The 22514-nt window shown below is 41.0% G+C and overlaps 2 protein-coding genes across 3 annotated transcripts; one reads left to right on the top strand and one right to left on the bottom strand.

The window, feature by feature from the left end:
- Positions 1 to 710: 710 nt before the first annotated feature.
- gpr27 (G protein-coupled receptor 27) lies at positions 711 to 3184 on the bottom strand. The gene has a single exon (XM_026168903.2). It carries the CDS (start codon positions 2799 to 2801, stop codon positions 1686 to 1688), a length of 1116 nt encoding a protein of 371 aa, XP_026024688.2. The 5' UTR covers positions 2802 to 3184; the 3' UTR covers positions 711 to 1685.
- Positions 3185 to 8642: 5458 nt separating this feature from the next.
- Positions 8643 to 18104, top strand: LOC113022943 (eukaryotic translation initiation factor 4E type 3). Of its 2 annotated transcripts, XR_003272472.2 has the most exons (8): positions 8643 to 8963; positions 9975 to 10047; positions 16003 to 16097; positions 16265 to 16325; positions 16412 to 16478; positions 16561 to 16716; positions 17106 to 17748; positions 17893 to 18104. XR_003272472.2 is itself a non-coding variant. In XM_026168902.2 (7 exons), the coding sequence occupies exons 1-7, from the start codon at positions 8779 to 8781 to the stop codon at positions 17150 to 17152; spliced, it is 684 nt and encodes a 227-aa protein (XP_026024687.1). In that variant the 5' UTR covers positions 8643 to 8778; the 3' UTR covers positions 17153 to 18104. The 2 variants fall into 2 exon arrangements, 1 of the variants encoding a protein (XP_026024687.1); XM_026168902.2 differs by having other exon boundaries at positions 17106 to 18104.
- Positions 18105 to 22514: the final 4410 nt, after the last annotated feature.

The raw sequence follows: 22514 nt of genomic DNA, 5'->3' as shown, positions 1-22514 counted from the left end.
GAGAGAAGCATTAAAGAGCGTTTTAAAATGGTAAAAGAATAAAGTATGAAGTGAGTCTTACTGGCACCCTCCTTCATGGTGTTAAAGCAGTTATATCCAATTGCTATACATAAGTCCAGTGTTGAATTTGGGTTGAGACAGAATAAAGAAAATGTGGTCTTAAATAAGTGGACATTTGGGCAGTGGAGGGATTGTCTAATAGCACTTTCACTCAGTTGCATTATGGTGAATATTGCACCTGAAAATGTGTCCTACAAAGCATCTCACTCTCTGTTGCTTTTAAGAACTCTCTTTGCATGAAGGTGCAATACCAAGTTGCTCACATGCCCCTTTATGAAACCTTAAAGATCAGAAAGAATTCACAGGGTCATGCATTCACTCAATTAGCAACCAGTTTGCCAAAATATACTATAAATAGTTTTATTCAGCTGGGATATTCTTCCTTTTAAAATCTGTAGCTGACTGCAGCAAGTTCACACCCATCATCGGGGCTGTCAGCAGCTATAAATATATAAACACCAATATGAACACTCAAATTAGCATGCCAATCAAAGTAGTTTACAAAAACTTAATTGAAACAAACATATACTGTTATACTAAACAGTGGGTCTGGTATGTGAGGGCTGATTTCTCTCTTAGGGAACGGCTTACCTTCAAGCCATTCAAGAATGGAGTGATACCGTTAAATGCAGATGACTGAGTCAAACAACTTATCATCCATTTCTTATTTATTTGCTAAGAAATACAAAGAATGAAACTGTCCTTTTCAAAGCACCAAATTGTTCACATTTCTTCTCAGTGTTCCATCCATAGAAAACGAATGCTGCTTGTAATGTACTGTATGTTCTTTGGGGGAATGTAAATCGACCTGCTCAACACAGGAGATGATGGAGAAGAAGAATTTGCGAAATGCTTTTAAAGTGAGTTCAAACACCTCGTTCAACACAAAGAGTTCTGAGAGATTATGAACTATACAAGGATATATGGGTGTAAAAAAAAGCTCGAGGAAGGGGTTAGCAGGGCTTTACAGTATTTACAAATGTGATATTGCCTTCATTAAAAACATACTGTGATCTGTGTCTTAGCTTTAGTATTTAAATGACTGATAAGTAAAGCGGATACAGATGTTGGATGGGGGTGGGGGTCTGATCAAGTGTAGTTCTGCATTGCTTTTTGTAGTTTTCCAGTGGGCCACAACATCAAATTGATTTGTTGGGATAATATTTCTTTCTTTTTTTTAATATCCAAAGAAAATAGGCAAAATGACATTCGTGTAAAATATGGAGATATGGAAAAAGGTCATTCATCAAAGGTAGGATTTAACAGGGCACATGTAAGTTGCATGTGCTACGTCTTACCTCTGGAATGAATAACACCTAAATACATGCAGAGGCAAAAATGAAGAGTGGTTTTCCCATGATACCCAGCTAGAGAGGCAAAAAACCCTCCAATACACTGCAGCCTATTTCTTTTTAATTAAATCATTACATATTATGCTTCATGTGAGTTAAATCAGTCCAGAAAGCAAAATATAGCAGGAATTTACACCATCAGTAAAGTTCTGTCAGATTAAAATAGCGTGTAAACCCTTTGCCACTGATAGAAATGTGGGTAAACTATTCCGTGTACATTCTGAAATCCTACACAAACGTGACTTTGGCAGTATTTGAGGGTCCCGCTGCGGTTCAGATGACACAGTACGGCTCCATGGGTGTCTGCGTTCCCAGGCAACAGGGGAAACACGCTCGGAGCCTCATCCGGAGCTCCTTGTTGAACAGAAAGCTGATGATGGGGTTCGCTCCCGCCTGGGCGAAGCTCATCCACACAGCAGCCGTCAGGTAAAGCTGCGGGACCGGGGCCCCTCGCACAAATATCCTCAGGTAACAGGCGCTTATGTAGGGCGCCCACAAAATGAGGAAGGTCAGCGTAATCATGTAGTACATCTTCCCGATGCGCTTCTCCATCTTAAACTCATCCAGCACCAGCAGTCTCCTGTTGCCCGGGTGCGAAGCCTGTCTGATCCCCACCAGCGTCGGAGGGGTCGGTCCGCGGCCGAAGCCGGCGATCCAGTTGGCGGCGGCTTGCCCGGTGGCCCCGGGGCCGTGGAAAGTCCAGTTCTGGCTGATAGCTGGCACCAGCTGAGCCGGCTTCATCTTGCGGTGGTCGTAAACGAAGCACAGCATCTTTATGTAAACCACATGAGTCGTCCCCACGATGACGGCCAGCATCAGCATGAAGCCCAGGGTGTCGTTCGCCTTCACGTAGCGGTGCTCGAAGATGCACTGCTCCTCCTCACGGATAAACTTATAGGTGCCCACGTCGAAAACCGGAGGAAAAGCCATCGCCACGGAGAGAGTCCACACCATGCAGATCACCGCCACGCACGTACACAGATTCATCCGCTTCGAGTAGAACCTGTGGTGGGCGATCGCCATGTACCGGGTGACGCTGACGCAGAAGAGCAGGAAGGCGACGTGGAAGCAGAAAAGCACCGACATGAAGGCGACGATCTTGCAGCTCAGGGGGCTGTACGGCCAGGCGGAGCCGCCGCCGATCGATGCCATCACGAAGGGGAAGCAGACAGCAGAGCGCACCACGTCCGCCAGGCACAGATCCAGCAGGAAATAGTAGGGCGCCTTATGCAGCGAGCTGTCCTTCAGCAGCAGCAGCGACAGCGACGCGTTGCCCAGCAGACTGATGCCCATGATCAGACCCAGCGAGGCCAGCTTGACCGCAGAGGCCGTGGACGCATAGTTCTGTAAGGACGGGCTGCTCTCTCCTAACTCGCTTGTGTTTGCCATCTATGCAGCCCAGGTAGCGCGTATTCCCACATCAATTCACCGACGAGCAGCAGCGGTATCCTTTCCCCCCCTCTCTCTTCCAGGTCTGAATTTAGAACAAAATCAACACGATCCGCCGCCCCCTTCAGCTGAAAACTACTCAGGAATAAATCCCATCTGGATGCGCATTAATCCCCATCATAAACAAAACAGAACCAAAAAAAACAAACAAAAAGAAAAATCATTTCACGTCTCTTTTTTTCTTCTTATCCTTCATCTCAAAGCGCGTCAGAAGCAGCCCTCTCCATGCTTCTGATCTCTGCTGGACAGAGGCGACCAGGGTTAGCTTCAGACACCATTTCGGAGAGCATCCGTTCAGACGAGCGGCTCAGAGAACACATCTCAATTTTCACCGATGGCGGAGGTCTCCCGTTCCCGTCTTGAGGAATTAAAAAAAGCAGCTGTGCGGCAGCATGGCGCAACACTTACGTATCCACAGCCTCGTCAAAAGGACGCCGAATTATAGCTGTCACACGGAGACTGCAAATAGCACACAGCTGAGCGGATGTCGAAGCTTACCGAGGTGGAAGCGTCAGTAGGCTACGGGTCTGTGTCGGTGTGTGCAGCGTCTAGTCTATGCGACGCACGTCCGCCTGCATGTAGTGAGCAGGCCTGGGATCAGTCAGGAGTTTCAGCTCCTGCCAGCTATAGGTAGCATGTGTCTGCGCGCTCACGAGATGCAAATGCTTAGAGACAGATCGCCTTTATGACATTATGCAATGTTTTATATTTAGGATGTGAAGAAAAAAAGAACTTTGATCCTACATCTGCACTTGGAGATAAAAAAAAAAGATGATGTTTTACTGCGTGTTATATAATGATTATTATTGAGATCAAGAAATTGCACAGGGGTCAAGAGGTCCACAAGCACACTTGAATGGTCTGTAAAGTCAGTATGCAGGCTACTCATGCACAGGCCATAATGTAACGTTTCTTTGTGGCCATCTCTCTCATGTAAAACCATTTTAAAATGAATGAAACACAGTAGCTTACATAGTCTACATTGTAACTTTTATTCAACTTTTTGCACCAAAAAGTTCATTAAGTTCATTTAAATGATCATTTCTGCTGCGCTAATCAATCCTGTTTTCATAGCATGGAAGTAAACATGTACAATGGATGTTTATTTCAGCCATGCAAATGCAAAGAATGTCTGTAATTTATATCAGTGCATTTAACCATTTACCACAGTTTTGATGTTCAGGGAAGTATATTATCTGTACCATCTGCTGCTGTTACCATAAGTTACTATTTGCACATATATTCAGGAGTATGGTTGTAAAACATTTTTCATTTCATATTTTTTTACATGAATGTTTTAAAGTATGAAACACTTTTGCTGATACTTTCTTTTGTATACAAAAGAAAGTATCAGCAAAAGTGTTTCATACTTTATATACCCACCTGACTGGAGCGTGGAAATATTACACTGCAACGCACCAACTAAGTGTCCTTTTGACAAATTATAGATTGACAGGAATGATTATTGCTCTGTGGAGTGTGGAGCTGTCTGTGTTTAGATTTTCATTCTAGTGGATGTCTAATGTGGTTGCCAGTGTGCCTGTGTCCCCGGACATGGTAAAGCATTATAAGGTTGAGACTCTTATAGTAACTAATGGCTTCCTGTCATTGCCTGTGTTCAGGGTTATCATTAAAACCAGTGAAACCAGTGCTCCTGTAATTGTGCAATGTATGGGGCACAAAGATTTAGCAAAAACTGATAATATATTCATATATAATATAATGATTTGTATAATATTAACTTGGTGTTCCATTCATTAGGACATTTTGTGATTTATTTACTTTATGTTACTTGCCAGACATTTGCTTTTAAATTAAAGCTCTTTTACCTTGCTATGCTAAATTAACCGTTCAACCTAATCTCCTAAATCACTGCACAGTTTTTTTTTAACGAGCCAAGTATCACATTGACTAAGATTTCTATTTTTGTATTTTTTGCATCCTTCAAACAAATGTCATTTATTGCTTTTATAAATGACATTGACTTTAAATTGGTTGTATAGTAATCTTTTTAAGGAAATGAAAATGACTGTTTTAAATTCTGATGCGGGGCCAGAGGTTTCCCCGAAGTTGACACACATGCCACAAGTTAGAATGGCAAGTTCACTTACACTCAGTCTGATGAAGTTGGTGCATTTTTAAGCATTTCTAAAGGATGTGGTGGGTTTTTTATCCTGGAAAAAAATTAAAGATAAACACTTTGTTGCAACAGCACCATCTGGTGACCCTTCATGAAAAAGAAAGGCCAGCACAACCCTACTGAATGGCCATACTAAAATACGGGATAGTCAAATCCATCTCAGCAGGGGTTGTGTATTTTTAATTAAAGCTAACATGTGACTAGACTGCACCTGCTGCTCGTGCTGCAGTGATTTTCCAGCATGCCTTGCAACCAACCGGCTTGCATGCTGAGTTCAATGAGCATAAGAGCTCCAGCTTTTAAGCCCTCAAAGCTATCGTAAAGACAAATATTTGGTTTGTTAGGGGATTCATGCATTCAAGTCCAAAGGAATAATTAAAGAGGGATGTTCAGGCAAGCAATACAAATATTATAAATCCCATAAAAACCCCTGGAACATCCACATGGTTCCATCTCAATGGAATAAAGATACAATAAAGGTGGTAAATTTTTGAATTTTGATTAGATGTTATAGGATCATACAGATTGTAAAACAGTGAGAAAGTGCTAAGTTCATATTTGTAGAAGTAATTTTGTCCCTAAAACTGTTATATTTGGTTATTAGATTTGAGATGTCCAGGTTTAGCACTGGTTTGCTTTGGTGGAAAGTTTAAACTTAGCGATCTAGTGGCTGCTCAGCTGAGATCTGCTGAGTAAATGCCCAAAGTGGAAATAGTATAAAACCTTGGCAAAACAAAACAGCCTGTAATTATATATACATCTGTCTTGACCTCGTTTAAGTCTTTGCGCTGACATTTCTGAACTTGAATATTTCCCTAACCAAAGTGTCCTAAAAACAGGCAACAAGAGGTTTTGGACCAAAGATAGTGAAATAAAAAGATGCCTTACTTGAAAAATACAGAACAGATTTCATGGAATCACTGTTTCCTGTTCTAGTAGACACCCTTCATCAGTACTTGGTGCAACAATCCAATGTTTGTTATAAATAGATCCACTGCTCTGCACAATCAGCCTTTTAGACAGATTTATTTTCCTACTCTTGGCTCTGTATGATACCAATGAGTAGTGAAGTCCTTAATATATCTCAAGCACACAGTTTTGACTGTGAGCACTGAAGCCAGATTCAAATGTTCTGTTTGTGAGGGGCAGCCAATCAGAAAAAGAGTTGGCTCAAGGAGAGGGCTGGGTTATAAATGAGTGGAAAGGTTTGTTTTCGATGAAGTGAGAAGCTGTATTTTGGAATGTGAATCATGCAAAGCTATTGTAGAAAAATCCAACAACAAAAATATGGAACTGGAAATGAACATTAGTTGTGTGCAAATTTTGGTATTGAGACGACACCAAGTACATACAGCGCCAGTGTTGTTGATACCAATACTGATACTTTTAACCTATGAATGCAGCCTATGTAAGGAAGAGCAGATTATGATTTATGAGACAAATCATCATCAATTTGCACATTCTTAACATATTTTAATGACCACTAAATTACTGTGTCTTTGTCTTTCTACAATAATTAGCTAATATATAAAAATAAATATAGGTTTTGTTTTTAAACTGTTTTTTTTTTGGAGACCTAGAATGTAAATGTGCCTGTCTCTGAAGCACTTCTGTTGTTTAAATGTGCCGTAGGCTATAAATAAAATAGACGTGACAGTCAACACAAGTTCCGAAAATTTTCATAGTAGGCTACAGCACATGCCACATGATGTGACATTGCAAGGCTAGCATAAAAACACCTTTAGAGAATAGAAACAAAGTATCGATTCTATCGATCCAATACCAATCTGATACTAATACCATCAGTGCCGGATCTAGAAAATCATACATGGGGGAGGAGAAGGAGAGGGGCAAGAGGTCTAGACAGGGTGGCATATACAACTTTAGTGAAGTATGTGTAAAAATCACCTATATGTAAATGGAGCCAACAAAATAATAAAAAAAGAAGCAATCAGCTTTTACAAGTATTCTAAGAACATTAAAGTTGTGTGTTTGTTTTGGGGGGGGGGGGGGGGGGGACGACGACAAGGGCCAGCGTCCTGCAGGTTTTAGATGTGTCCTTGGTCTAACACAGCTGATTTAAATGGATAAATGACCTCCTCAACATGTCTTGAAGTTCTCCAGAGGCCTGATAATAAAACTAATCATCCGGTGTGGTGACCAGAGATGTTAACAAGTAACGCGTTACTGTAATCCGATTACTTTTTTGAGTAACGAGTAAAGTAAGGGATTACTATTGCAAAACGGTAATTAGATTACTGTTACTTTCCCGTAAGCACGCTGCGTTACTAAAACCGTGATTTTCTTGCGAGAGTGTCTCATGACAATGACGTAAGCGAGTGCGACGTTCGTGGCAACAGCTGTGTGCAGATCAACAATGGATAATATGTCGAGTACGGGAAACAGTATGAGCATGCAGCGTTTAAAGCGTGGAAGTACTGACCTTACTTTGAGTTTGATTCCGTAAAAAGTGACAAAAACATTAGCGTCCACTGCTCACTGCGTGGGAAGAAAACCCCTAAACTTCCGAGCAAGCACCGAGTGCGCTACCACGTAATGTGAAATTCACAGAGAAACTCACGGATTCTTCAACTGACCGCTGCGGCACACCTGCACCAGGGCAAACCTCCGCCTACGCCACTCCTGCTTTACAGGTGAAAATAGAGCAACAGGACCGCTAGTCTTTGATTTTATTTATTTTCTGCTGTGTTTCACTTGCATTTATTTGAAAGAGTGTAAACACAAAAAAAATTTTTATTTTATGTGCTGGAATGTGCAGAAAATAGGTTTAAATATTAAACAAATTTCTTCCAGTCAGAGAATGTTGCATATAATTTAATTTTTGCTTGATGCATAAAGTTAAAAGATTAAAACTAATAAAACAAGTTTACAAAATGAGACTTTTCCCTTTGATTACATTTTGTATGATGGATTATGCAGAAAAAGTAGAATTGGGCTGAAAGATCTATCACTTTATTACCTATTCAGGTTGTAAATCGTGTTTTTAAAAAGTAACTAAGTAATTAATTACTTTTGAAAATAAGTAATCAGTAAAGTAACGGGATTACCTTTTGGGGGAAGTAATCAGTAATTAGTTACTGATTACTTTTTTCAAGTAACTTGACCAACACTGGTGGTGACCCCCCCCACACATGGTTGCACTGAGTAGGAGACTCTGTATGTCATTGTACATTGGTATAGTGACAATAAAGGTATTCTATTCTATTCTATATCTAAAACCATCAGGACACCGGCCCCTGAGGCCTGGAGTTCCCCAGTCCTGCACTACAGAAAGGAGGCAGTAGCCCCCCCGCCCCCCGTAGATCCGCCCCTGAATGCCAGCATCGGTATTTGATTGATCAACCCACTTCAAATGATCATAACAGGTAGGTTTAATACATGTACTGAGCATAGCCATGTCCCCTGTAGACAAAAATTGTAATTGTCCCTGTTCTACAATTATCGCAAAAATATATTTTGCCCCTTGTGATGCAAACTAATATTAGATTATTAATATGTCCCTTGTACTTCCGTGACTGCTATTTAGATATTTGGGCCACCCGAAAATGATGCCGAGTGAGCTCTCATCCTTTTTCCCCCTCATCTCCTGGGTGGACCAACGGCGACGTTTCTGCCCAGTGACGCAGAGACGTCAGCAGTCGGTGGGCGGAAAAGCGGTAGTGTGTTTCTGTAAGTGCAGATAAAGGCGAACCGGGTGTTTTTATCAAGTCCTTTCATACAGGGATAACGTACGACTTTAGTTCCGAGCCTGGTGAAATGGCGGTTCCTGCGGGTCAGACGGACGTCCAGATGGACCGCGGCGCCCTGAGCGGCCAGACGGTTTCCTCCGAAAACAACATAGACATCGACGAGAAAGAGTTGGAAAACATCACAAAGAAACACCGAGAAGAAGACACGGCGACGCTGCCTCTGCACTCGCCTTGGACGTTTTGGCTGGACAGGTAGTGATATTACTGCGTCTCCTTCCGCGTTGTCTTTGAGCTTTGAGCCCGGCACGAGCACAAAGAAAGAAAGAAAAGAGAAAAAAGATGAAGAGCGGTGGTGGGGAGAGGGGTATCATTGTAAGGCCACAGCTTTCCCGGAGGCCTCCCGCAGCAAAATATAGCGGGAGAAGTGTTCGCATCTAACGCGACCTTGTTGTGTTCCCGGGTCCTGACAGTCACTCACAGTCCGCAGGACAAGTTCGCCTTGACAGGTTTTAGCCATTCAGACGTGCAGCAGAAGTTACTTTGATTAGCTTCTCTCAGCAGGGGGGAGCGCAGAAGGGAGGGTTTGGGGTGAAACTGATAGTTGTTGCACTTTTCTTTAAAACCTCGACGCCTTTAAAGAGCCCAGGCTCATCTCTCGTTGTTTTCACAAACGGCTAAGTGCAGCTAATCTGCGTCTTTTATTGCAAGGCTTTGCTACATAGGAACCCTTGCTCGGTGCAGTTTCGTCCTAAGCCGTCATTAAATGCAGCCCTAAACGTCGCATGGCTTCTTTTTTATGAGGTCATGGGAATATCCCATGTTTATCATGGATACTCTGCTGGTTATTGTTGATTTATTTATTTTAATAATAACACTTTTAGCTTATGTATTTGCTGGCAGGAGTTTTATATAAAAAAATGAGGACTGAAAAACACCCAGATTATAGAAACAATACACACATACAATAGTTACCTGCTAAAATATACGTTTGTATGTTATCAACGTATATTTTAGCGGTTTTTGTTTTGGTTTTCATTTATCCTTTTTTTATGTTCTTTTTCTAACAAAGCTCTGTAACATGTTACTCAGTCTTCGTCTGTCTATAAAGTCAAGCAAGTGAAACTTATTCAGCAGTACTTTATAATAACAGCGGCTGCATCAAGCATATCTGGTGTCAGCTTTTTAAATATTACCATTATTTCCCTGTTAAACGCACTGCATTGTTTTTGGTGTGACATTAAGTCGTTTCCTGTGTTCCTGCAGGTCACTGCCCGGCACCACAGCAGCAGAATGTGAGTCCAACTTGAAGAAGATCTACACAGTGCAAACTGTTCAGGTGAGATCTGGCGCCAGCTTAAAGAGTTTTTTCATCTTAGGAGCAAAGAGATCAAGTGCGTGACTCGGCTAAGAGTCAGAGCCATTTGAGAAGAGTTTCTGTGATGTAAGGGAGCGAGCAGGTCAGAGCCACGGTGGGTGCAAAACATTAGAAGTGCAGTGCAAAGTTAACTGACAGCTTTTATGAAGTGCATTTCAGCCGTCTGTGTTATACTAAAGTTTTTTTTTTCTTTTTACTTGTATGTGCAAACTTATTGTTTATTAATATCACTAATGTGACTGACGGTAGCTACTGCTCATGCTCGTGTCGGTTACAGTGCTTTGATATGATGCTCTGAAGGCTTCTTTTGTAAATGAAGAGAAGACGCTGTGTTATTTTTATCAGGAATATCAGCGTGCAACGTGCTCTTAAACTTATTGTATGAGGCTTATTGATGATTTACACTTAAGTAAAGAATCTACGCCTTAAGTCATAACTGCAAACCCATCTGAAACCCTACAGCATAACCTGACATGTACCTCCTTATAGAAGATACACATCAGCGCAGCCCACAGCCACTGTTGGCCTGATCAAGGCTGTGGGTTGCCTTTTTAAATTTCTGGCAACTTTTTTGCTGCAGTTTTTCAGTAAGAGAAGTAACAGTCATTGTCTTAGTATAAAGAATAATAATCATAGTGTCAATATAAGGACTCATAAATGTCTGCAAATTTCCAGAGGGAGGCTGCTGAGACCATTGGAATGGGGCAGCTTGTGTAGATGACATCGAAGGCTCTACAAAGATTCCCCGCAGAAGTCTAAATCAGGCTTTACGATTGTATAGTTCAATGGAGTTTGAATCAAGCAGCTGGAAAAAGCAACAAAGTGTGATACAGCTGGGCTCATTCTGGAGTTTTGTGTGTGGAAATTCAAGCAGCGTGCAGAATGCGTTGCCATTAATTACAGCTGCAGTGGTGTGAAGCTTTGTTCGGGCGAATCAGATTTGTTTCTTAAATTAGATTTTTAGGACGGACTGTTTGGTTTTATTGTTTGAAATCACAGAGACACTCGCGATACACAAAAGCATTACGTTGCTCGTGCTAACGATGATACCACAGAACAGCACTTCTGCAACGCAGTGCAAGGCAATCTGTGACACAATGAGATCTGTGTAACTGAAGATGGAAAAGTTGACACATTAAAAAAAAAAATTAAACTGAGAGCAAGGATTCTATTTTTACCACATTAGTGTTATTAGTGTCTGCCAGTATTAATATATAGTTATTATGATTATTGCTGCGCTGTTGTCTCATTTTTCCTATTGAGTTTTGTCTTCACTGCAAGTTTGTTAGCGTGTGCTTGTCCCTCTGTCGTTCACCACGAGGAGTCATGAAGTCGCAACTCAAGTTAGTTTGTTTGGCTTTGTGTCACATGAATCAGTTGTTCACCATCTACAAGCTGTGGCTGGTAACCCTGCAGCTCACTGGACCTCCAGAGCTAAAAAGCTGGTCTTACCGCAGCAACAACCTGGCCAGTAAGCCTCCAAATACATAGCAGATATTAGAATGCCTGGGCAGCCCACCCATTTAAAGAGGAAGAATTATATGAATTGCAATCAGTGTGCCTTTTCCATATTTGCAAGTGATCAGATCAAAATGTAAAGCCAGACGTCACAAACCTGTCTGCATAATTTGCCGTTCCAGTGTTGGCATTGGTGTCCATGTAGCTATGCTGGTGAAACAGCCTGATAAATTGTCTTGTTCCGGTTGGTTCCTCCAGCTTTGCCTCTTTAGAAGCCACTTCCAAAAGTGGCAGCAGATAAATTTATTTCAGTTTCTGTCTGCAGACTGTTGCCCTCTATGTTGTCCTCCACAGGGCTCTGTTGGTAGCAACGTGGATTCTGCTAAATATGTCTGTCACTCTGGATCTGCCGCTGTGCTTTGCATAGTGAGGGACTTGAAAGGCACTTTGAAACCCAATTTGGGCAGGCAGAGCAGGTGGACTGAAACATGTCTGTAGAAATCCAATTGGAATTGCTTGTCAAACTAAGACCTAATTTATTCCTCAAAGGTCCCCCCACAAGCTGTGGAAAATGCAAATAAAAGCAGATTGCCATAAACTGTAAATCTCATAAACCCCCATTTTATTCACAAGACACCATAGAAAACATGTCAAATGTTTAAACTGAGAAAATTTACAATTTTATGTGTTGTTGTTTTTGTTTGTTTTGTTTTGTTTTTAAAGGTATCTAGGTTTAAGTTGAATGGCTGCCACGTGTCTCAGAATAAGGTGCGACAGTGTCATGTTTACCACTGTGTAGCATCCACTTTTCCTTTAGCAAGTGTTGGGAGAGGGTTTTGTCCCGTTCTACATTTTTCATTTTATTATTTATCAAATATTTTGGGTTGGTGAAAGGACTGGATTAGGACTGCGGCTATTGGTTATTTTAGTAATCAAGTTTTCTATCAATTATTCCATCTGTTAGGAGTAATCAGAAGAAATTTATGTCTTTGTCTTATTAATGAACAATAACAAATATCCACAAGGGAAACAAACAGGTCTTTTAAAATGATTTCATTGGTTTCCATTGTAGAAATCGTAACGTTCTTAATAGTTTAGCTGCGTACATCTGCCAAAAATAAACTGTTTCATTGTATCTTCATGTCATATTAAAATCATATTTCTTTTGAAATGCCAAAATAAAGTATCACAAATACAGTAATGTAAATAAAATAAGATGGCTTCTCCTGGATGAGGCAAATTTGGTGCATTCATGTGTTTGTGTATATTTTATCAAATATTAATTAAAGCTGAAAAATAGTGTCACTAAGGCCTTGAAATAATGATGGTCTAGTACACGCTGTCATCTGTAATTGCTTCAGGTATCACTGTGATAGAAGGTGGGGCGGCTGTTGAAGAGTCGTGTCATGTTACTGTTGCAAAATGTTCCTCCAGCTGTTCCTTTTTAGCACCAGTTACTTTGTAATTACTTTTATTACCCTGGTTACATATTCTTTGAGATCTGTTGCTGCCATCAAATTAAAAATGAGCTAATATTTTTCATGAAACTGTAAAATGTCTCATTTTAGGGAGATCTGAGGACTTGGCGTCCCAACTTTTTGGAATTATTTTAGATTTGTTACCAGAATCACATTTTCTGAGCTTTCTTTCTTTTTCTCTTCTGTCCACACATTCAAAACATCAATATTGAAATCATGCAGCTCCATGTATAATGGCTAAAATGATAAACTGTAAATTACAGTGAAGTCATTAAAAAAAGAGAGCAAGAAATTGTTTTTGTAGCACTGCAGAAAGGTATTTTTTAGTTTAAGAAAAAAAAATATAAAGAAAGAAATGGGGATGTCACTATACCAGAAATGTAGTAGTTGATACCAATGTGTTTGTTTATTGAACACAATTTAATACCACACTAAAGAAAAATGGGGGGAAAAGTAATGTATGAATGATGATGATGATAACAACTGTAATAATGATGGTAGTATTATATTTTATTGACATGACACTAATATGAGGTTTAACTGTTAATGTCATTCCATTAGCTTAAGCATTTATATAACATTAGACATTGCTAGCATTTAACCTTTGGTCTGAAGTTGATTTCACAATAACAGTGTCTGCTGTTTGAAACAAAATGGTAAAGAGTATTTTGGGATGACGCGAGAAGGATGACAATAACACTCTGTATGCTGTTAATATGAGCTGAAACTCCTTCAGCTTGGATTCTTTGAACAGATCTGGATGGCCATGTTTTAGGCTCTTTGCTAAATTGGAAGCGTTCCCAATGTGACTTTTACAAATCCGTTGTCACCCCTTTTTGAACCTTGTCAAGCACAAAGTACCAGCTTACCTGACTCTTATTGTATTTCTTATCAATGACATGCCTATAAAGAAATCAGCTCACCATATTTAAGCATTTACACTTTTCATTTTAATCAAAGGTAGCTAAATTTAAGTTTCCACCACCAGGGGCCAGGGTTTTCTTAGAAACCTTTAGTATATAAAATGCAACCTTTGTTACGATTTTTAGGTGGTGCAGTCCTTTTTTTAATTAATGAAAAGCTACAACCTTTTTCTGATTTAAGTCGGTCTTATTGGAAAAATAAAAAAGAGAACAAATGGACAATAAAAGCAAACGTAGTTACTTAAAACAGATTTGCTGTTCAGCTGGCAACCGTCCATTTATGTTCACTCCATTTATGCCTGCTAAATCATTTATCCCTGTATGTGAGCACACTTCACTGTGACTCAGCTTTGTGGCTTTTACGCTGAGGTACTTTGTGCTGGGGTCCCTACAGCAGATGGATGTTTGATTTGACACCGGATGTATGTATCCAGGCTTCAGACCAGTTCTAGGAGTACACTAACTTGTGAGCCTCTGAGGCCGGCTTCGTGTCTCCTCTGATTCTTGAACCAGGGATGTTTCAATCGGTGTAGAGCCGGTGCCAGGTGCTGACACTGGTGCTAGCATTTATACCCATGTGTGGTGTGTCTTGGTTGCTCTGCAGCTTTCCCTCCAAAATATTAGTCGTGAGTTGATAATTTGCTTCTAGTTAATCATAAAAATTGTGCCAAAAAACAAAGTAGCTAGAAATGCAAGAGAGAAGTCAGCTGCACCAATCGCAGGCATTGCGCACTGCATTGATGTAGCATGCAGTTACATTTCTATGGAGGTGCATATTAGGCTACACATAAGTTGTGGTAAATGGTTTCAGAAGGGTTTGCAGTTACAACAACCCTACAGCACAGATTTAATATGGAAGTATAATCCCGCTGTAAGCCGCATGTATTAATCACTTGATGCTGAAAGTGGGATCTTTCTTTTTGTTTGCAAAGATGTATCAAGCAGCTACCTACAACTACGCACATATTCTGTATATTTGTACCACACCATTAGCTTAACAGCAAGTGCATAGCCTTACATTAACATGACAGCATTTTATTGTTTTACTCTCCAAGAGCTGTCGCCAGCAGTGGGAGTCTGCTACAACTTTTTTGTTTTGTTTTTTTTCTTCCCCCTCTGGGAGTTTGTACTTGTCATGAAATGGGTTGCCTTCCAGGTGCAGACATTGTTTGGTGTCCCACTGACATTTTACCCGTTTCTCGTGTTTCACGTTGGCCTGCGGATGCACTGAAAGCCACACTGACTCACTACACAGTCTTATGATAGAAGTTACTATTGCAATTCACGTCTGTTTCTGAATCCAGCTGATATCTATATAATACAAAACATAGATGCACCATCCATCCAATTCCTTCCACTTATCAAATTCAAAGTTGCACAGGGGGAGGAGCCCATCCCAGCTGTTACAGAATGAGCGCACCCTGGACAGGCCACAGACGGATTGAGAAGGATGACAATTCATGCTCACATTAAGTCTAAGGCCAAATTCAAATCACCAACAATATGCATGTGCATAAACTGTGGGGCTACCCGCACTAGCACAGAGAGAACAGGGAGACTCCACAGATCGCAGCGTGCTGGTGGATTTAAACCCAGGGTCTTGTTGCTTTGATGCGACACTGCTGACCACCACACAACTGTGCCATCCAGTCATTGGCATGTAGGCACGTGGCTCTCCAAGGACCTGCCTCCGCTTTCCTCCCAGATCTACACTGGAACCTACTGGACTCACTGGTTTCCCTTTCTGTAACCAGTCCTCTTTTTAGATGCACGAAAATGTAAAATGCTACTAATGCTTTAAATCGACAGAGATGTTTTGGACATTAGGTCATAACAGTTGTTTCATCATTCTGCTGATAGCTGTAGTGAATAAATTTTGTATTAGATACTTTGTTTAAAGCCAGTTTCAATTTAAATACGACTTAGCTTGTCTAGCAGAGAACACTGACATTAAAAAGTCCTTCCATGTATATCATGATCAAATGTCCATTTCTGTGCCAACCACAAAACTCCAATACAAGAGCAGCCATTATTGAGCTGCTTCTCTCTGTTTGCAGATGTTCTGGAGTGTATACAACAACATCCCTCCAGTCACAGCCCTGCCTTTGAGATGTAGCTATCATTTAATGCGCGGAGAGCGGAGGCCGCTGTGGTGAGTCTGTAACTGTCAATATTCCAGTATTCACGGGTGTGTAGAGATGAGCAAATGAAAAATCTGTCATGCAGCAGCTGCTGTATAATACTCCCTGATCTTGATTTTAAAAAGCCCTGTTATTTAATAGGCTGCACAGTAACGTGTTTTAATCTTTTACACAACAGGGAAGAAGAGAGTAATGCAAAGGGAGGCGTATGGAAGATGAAAATACCAAAAGAAAACACTGTATGTGCCGCCCTCTGATTATCTGCTGCCATCATGTAAACAAATCTGAATCATTCATGAGCTTTTCTGCCTTTTTCCTGTTTCAGTCTGTAGTTTGGAAAGAATTGTTACTCGCTACTATTGGAGAGCAGTTTGCAGATTACTGCGCCTCAGGTTTGTTTAGTTCTTAAAAAAAAAAAAAAAAAGTAAATCGCATAAGTGGATTTACTGTTAACATCGCTTCTCTTTTTGACAGATGATGAGGTGGTTGGCGTCAGCGTTAGCGTCCGGGATCGGGAAGATGTTGTACAGGTGTGGAATAGCGATGCATCTCTCGCTAATGAAGCAAATATCTTGGGGAAAGTTTATGAGCTGCTCCCGTACATATCTTTTAAAGCTGTTTTTTATAAGTGTAAGTATGCCTGTTTTTTGTTTCACTTGTACTTTTGAATTCACGCTAAAGGTTTAAAGAGGGAAGCAGGTACTCTCTTTATGGTATGAGGTAGATGAGAGAATAAGAGTAAACTGTGCATACTTGAAGGACCTAACCAGAACATGTAAGCATGTCACAGAATGATTTAAGAAGGGTGCATGGCTGTAGGCTGATCAGGCAGCAAATTCCCCCCATATGCCTTCTTACTTGCTTCACATAACACATTGAGATGGGCTCTTTTTGTCTCTGCCTGTTACATATTTGTAGCCAAAAATGTAATGAGCTCCACTATTTAAGTGACAGTGTATAAGTTGTAGCTGAGTTCTGTTTCCTGTGTGTGTAGTGATCTAAATTTGTGTGTCTTTCAGCTCACATGGAGCATCATGCCTTTGAGGGAGGACGCTCAAGACATTAGATTCTACTGCCGCCCCACCCCCCCTTTTTTTTTTTTTTTTTTTTTACCTGAACTCTGTTCCTGCCTTGGCGTGAAGGCGCTGTCCACAACCTAATCGAGGATATTATTTTGCTCTCAACAAGGAAATGTTATTAATCTATTTTTATAACTTTTAATGACTGATGCCTTGTTTCATTTAAATGTGGGTCCTAACAGCTCGAAACTCTCGAGAGAATGTTTATCCAGCGTAAATCTCACCCCGAGTTCGTTACTTCACGTCGATTTTTTTGCCTTTCCTGCTACACTGAACTGCACTGCCACCATGGTCCCGTCATGTGCACAGACTGTGGACCTCGCAATTTTATTCCTGGTAGAGGTAGCAGCTACTTAACCTAGCTAGTTTCAGCTGTTGTGTATGTTAGACGTATGCATTCATGTCGTGTTTTAATCAAGTCTGCTTTTTCGGTGCCAAAGCACTTTCCTGCCATTTAAGGAGCTTGTATCTTAATGGTGAAGGTGTCGTTTGTATTCAGCTGGACATTTGCCACTTGGATGGAGGTGGATGTCCCAATTGGTTTCTTGAATCTTCATCAAGTGTACATCAAACTGAAATCAGGGTAACATTTCAAAGATATTGCACATAGCTGCCAGTTCCCATTATGATGTTATCTAGTTATAAAGCTGTCATATAGCACAGATGTGACATTCAGAGCCTGCATATTTGGCTTGTGATTTTATCTTTTCTTTTTTTTTTTTAACAGCGTTATCCTGTAAGGTGCCTCTAACAACGCTCCTCTCCACACCCTGTTGGACATTTCTTTCAATATGCACGTTGAAAGACCCCACCCCCGCCCCGCTCTCTTAAACGGAGACATAGATTGTTTGGGGGAGATACGTGGCACATTTTTGTGCTCGGCTCTTTGGTGTTTGTCTCTACTTGTTTCTCCTACCAATAAATCTAGTAGTTTGCTTACTTGGACTGTGTCCATTAAAACACACACACACACACACACAGAGGGAAAGGGGGCTGGATTATTGGCTTAGAAGAATGTTACTGAAGGTCCTGCTTTTCCCAGATTTAGCAATGTTTGTAAAAGGAAAAAATATGATTAAGCAAAAAAACAGCAGATATGACAAGTTTCAGTTGTCACGACATCGATGAAAAAAAATTACTCTTATACTGTAGGTCATAATTCTGTCCCAGTCATACATTTTTATTTGTATTTTTAATTTTTTGTCACAAACCTTTTTTTCTGCGTCTCAAATCGGTTTCCTTCACTAACCCTGTTCCCGTGCCGTGGTTTTATTGCAGTGTAGGGCTTCAGTTACTGAAACGCTTCTGGTATGTCAGCACCACTTTTATAGTTCAACTTTGGACGGGTTGATGGTTACGAGAGGAGAATTTGTCCTTTGTAAACATATTGTGCAGCGATCCGGGCAAAGTAAATAAAATTGAGCCGAAAATGAAGTGCTCATCACAGCGTTTCATTTTGCACAATACAAACATCAATAACAGGCCCGTTAAAGGAAATTAATGTTATTTCATGGGGAATGTCTCGGTGTATTAAAAGCTTTTGCATATCCTCAGCCACTTTGTGCTAATTCATTCTGGCAGCGCATTGATTTTGGTCCTCACACACCTTGTAATCGTAAGACCTGATTTTAAATACTGACTGGTGGTGATTATATGACTGATAACCTCAGCTTTTCAGTCATGAATTTTTAGAGCTTCCATGAAGCAAGTTTGCTACTGGTAACATTAATACTGGCGTTAATTAGATGTGAAAGTTTAATCTGAAGAGAACAACTTGCTGTTTGGAAATAAGATGCAGGCCTCAAAATCACAAGAGGCTAAAGGATGCAAAGGATCATTACCACATATAATCTTTGTAATGTACCTCGTGGAGCTTTCAGTAAACTTTCTCAGAGACCAGAAAGGCTCAACCCATCTAAAATGACCTCATTCACAACACAAGTAGTTGCTGCAAAGTTCCTTGTAAGTTCACTGACCCCCTCAGTCTAAATATGTGTATGAAATGTTTTGGCAATAAACACTGCAACATTTCTCCGGTCTTTAGTGAGCACTGTACAACAAGCTGGAGCGAGCGACTGTGAAATTAGGATTTTGGGGCTCTGAACATGTCTAATACCCAAGATATGATGTAAATAGCCCCTGTGCAGCTCCTGGCCGTGCACGGATCCATTCCTAGATTTAGTTAAGTTACATACTGTCTGTTTTCCTACTGATCGTGCCTGTTATGAGCAGCCAGTTGAAATGGTTTATACAGTTGTTTGTAGCTGACCATTGGCCCAGTGTGGACATAAAGGGATGGACATGGTCAGCAACAATGCTCAGTTGGTACTAAGGTGCCCAAAGTGTGCCAAGAAGATATCCCTTTCACCGTTGCACCACCACCACAAACCTAAATTAGTTATACAAGGCAGGATGGATCCATGCTCTCACACCGTTTACATCAAATTGTAAACATGCACATGTCACAGCAGAAGTTTAGACTCATCAGATCATGCAATATTTTTCCAACCTGCTATTGTTCAATTTTATTGAGCTTGTGTAAACTGTAGGCTTCCTGACAGGACTGTCACCCGGTCTGGTCTTCGGCTGCTGCAGCCCATCTGTTTTAGGGTACTGTTTTATATAATCAGAGATTCTTCTGCATACCTTGGTCTATAACAGATTATTTTGCCCTACTGTTGTCTTCCTATCAAAATACCCACAAACTGGAAAACGCCAGTCAATCAGCAATTCTCGGATCAGCCCGTCTGGCACCAACAACCATGCTTTGTTCAAAATCACTCGACTCACCTTTCTTCCCCATTTTGGATCTTGACCGTACCGACATGGTTAAATGTACTGAGTTGACGCCATGTGATTGGCTGATTAGACATTTGCATTAAACGGTTAAACTAGTGTACCTAAGAAAGTGACTGGAGAGTGTATAATAAGTGTTGTTATTTTCCTGCTAAAATGTGAATTACTGACAAGAAGACTGCTTGTTAGCACTTCCTCTGGTAACAGTCACACCAAATGTCTTTGTTATCACACTGGCATTAAAAGAGCTGAAAGGAAGCTTTTGTGGGTTCATGATTGCATGTGTTTGGCAAAGATGTGTGATATGTTTCCAATTAATATGGACTGTAAATGAACAACAGTCCATGCAGCGCCTCTCGCCCTATGACAGCTGGGATAGGCTCCAGCACCCCAGTGACCCTGAAAGAGGACGGCTGTATATTCCAAATGCAACATTGTTTAGGTTAGCTTTAACAGTTTAAATAGAATTTAAATAGAGTTCAAGTACAACATGGCAAGATGTGTCAAGACGATACGTAACTATGAATGGTTAAAACTGAAGCCTGTGCAGTGCCTTAAATCTGCATTCTTTTAAATGACCAGCAGGCGGTGACTTACACTTGCAAAAAGAGGAAGCATTTTAAAGGGAAGTCAGGGGGAAAACAGCATTGGTCTCTCTTAATGTGTGGTTTCAGTAAACATTTTCCTGATGTGTTTTAGTTTTCAGTCACTTAGTCTTACTTAATGCATCATCATCTTCACTTTGTAAAATATGGTGCCGGATAAAGTAAAGAAAACTATGCATTGTTAATACAGCACCATAAAAAAATACAAAGTGCTTTGACAGACAGGCAGAAAATAAATACTCAAAGGTCAGATTTAAACAGAACGCAAGATGGCTAAACAGCTTGAGGGAAAAAGGCATCACATGTAATGGAATCAAAGAAATGCATGCCTAGAAACATGTGTTTTAACATGTGATTTTCAAGCTGGTTGCTGGTTGGTAACTTTATCTCCTCAGAAGGTCATCCCAAAGTGAAGAGGGCCATGTGACACATCAAACTTATTGGTAGTGTCACAAGAAAAACAATGGTGTGCTTGGTTGCAACGTAACTTTATTCTTTCATGAGTTATTTACAAGTTTCTCACCACTTATAAAATGTGTTCAATGTGCTGCCCATTGTGTTGGATTGTCAGTGCAACCCTCTTCTCCCACTCTTCACACACTGATAGCAACACCGCAGGAGAAATGCCAGCACAGGCATCCAGTATCTGTAGTTTCAGGTGCTGCACATCTCGTATCTTCACACCATAGACAGTTGCCTTCAGATGACCCCAAAGATAAAAGTCTAAGGGGGTCAGATCGGGAGACATTGGGGGCCATTCAACTGGCCCACGATGACCAATCCACTTTCCAGGAAACTGTTCATCTAGGAATGCTCGGACCTGGCACCCATAATGTGGTGGTGCACCATGTTGCTGGAAAAACTCAGGGAACGTGCCAGCTTCAGTGCATAAAGAGGGAAACACATCATCATGTAGCAATTTCACATATCCAGTGGCCTTGAGGTTTCCACTGATGAAGAATGGACCCACTATCGTTGTACCCCATATACCACACCAAACCATCACTTTTGTTGTTCCAACAGTCTTGGAGGGATCCATCCAATGTGGGTTAGTGTCAGACCAATAGCGGTGGTTTTGTTTGTTAACTTCACCATTCACAGAAAAGTTTGCCTCATCACTGAACAAAATCTTCTGCATGAACTGAGGGTCCTGTTCCAATTTTTGTTTTGCCCATCCTGCAAATTCTGTGCACCGATCTGGGTCATCCTCGTTGAGATGCTGCAGTAGCTGGAGTTTGTAAGGGTGCCATTTGTGAGTAGCTAATATCTGCCGAAGGGATGTTCGACTAATGCCACTCTCCAGTGACATGCGGCGAGTGCTACGCTGTGGACTCTTGCTGAATGAAGCTAGGACAGCCACTGATGTTTCTTCATTAGTGACAGTTTTCTTGCGTCCACATTTTGGCAAATCCAACACTGAATGATGTGTCACATGGCCCTCTTCCTATTGAAGAAACAAAAGTTGTATCCAAGATGGCCGACTTCTAAATGGCCACCATGGTCACCACCCATCTTGAGGAGTTTGCCCCCTCACATATACTAATGTGCCACAAACAGGACTTTAATATCACCAACCATTCCCATGTTATTACGGTGTATCCATATAAATGGCCCACCCTGTATATAGTAATGTCATGTGTGTGTATATATATGTCATTTTAACAGAGCATTATCTTACTAACTTTCTGGCTCACAAAATTTGGAAACATATAAGGCCTGTGCAGTCTTGCCATTCATATTTTCAGAGGCAGTCTTTGGTAACCTAACCCCTGCTTCTTCTTCTTCCTTTTATTCATTTAACAGTTCTTTATAGGTCATTATCTGTACACTTCCTCCTCAAGTCCTCTTCCTTTCATCACACTTTCAGTGCTACAGCCCACGGCAGCAAGGGGAAAAACACTGTATGAAAGCCATCTGCCCCTCCCGTTTGAAATCAAGAGGAGCTCCT

The sequence above is a fragment of the Astatotilapia calliptera genome, chromosome 5, assembly GCF_964374335.1.
Source record: "Astatotilapia calliptera chromosome 5, fAstCal68.1, whole genome shotgun sequence".
In the NCBI taxonomy this organism is placed as follows: Eukaryota; Metazoa; Chordata; class Actinopteri; order Cichliformes; family Cichlidae; genus Astatotilapia; species Astatotilapia calliptera.
The sequence above is the reverse complement of the archived record's forward strand: the minus strand, read 5'-3'. Positions and strand labels throughout refer to the sequence as shown.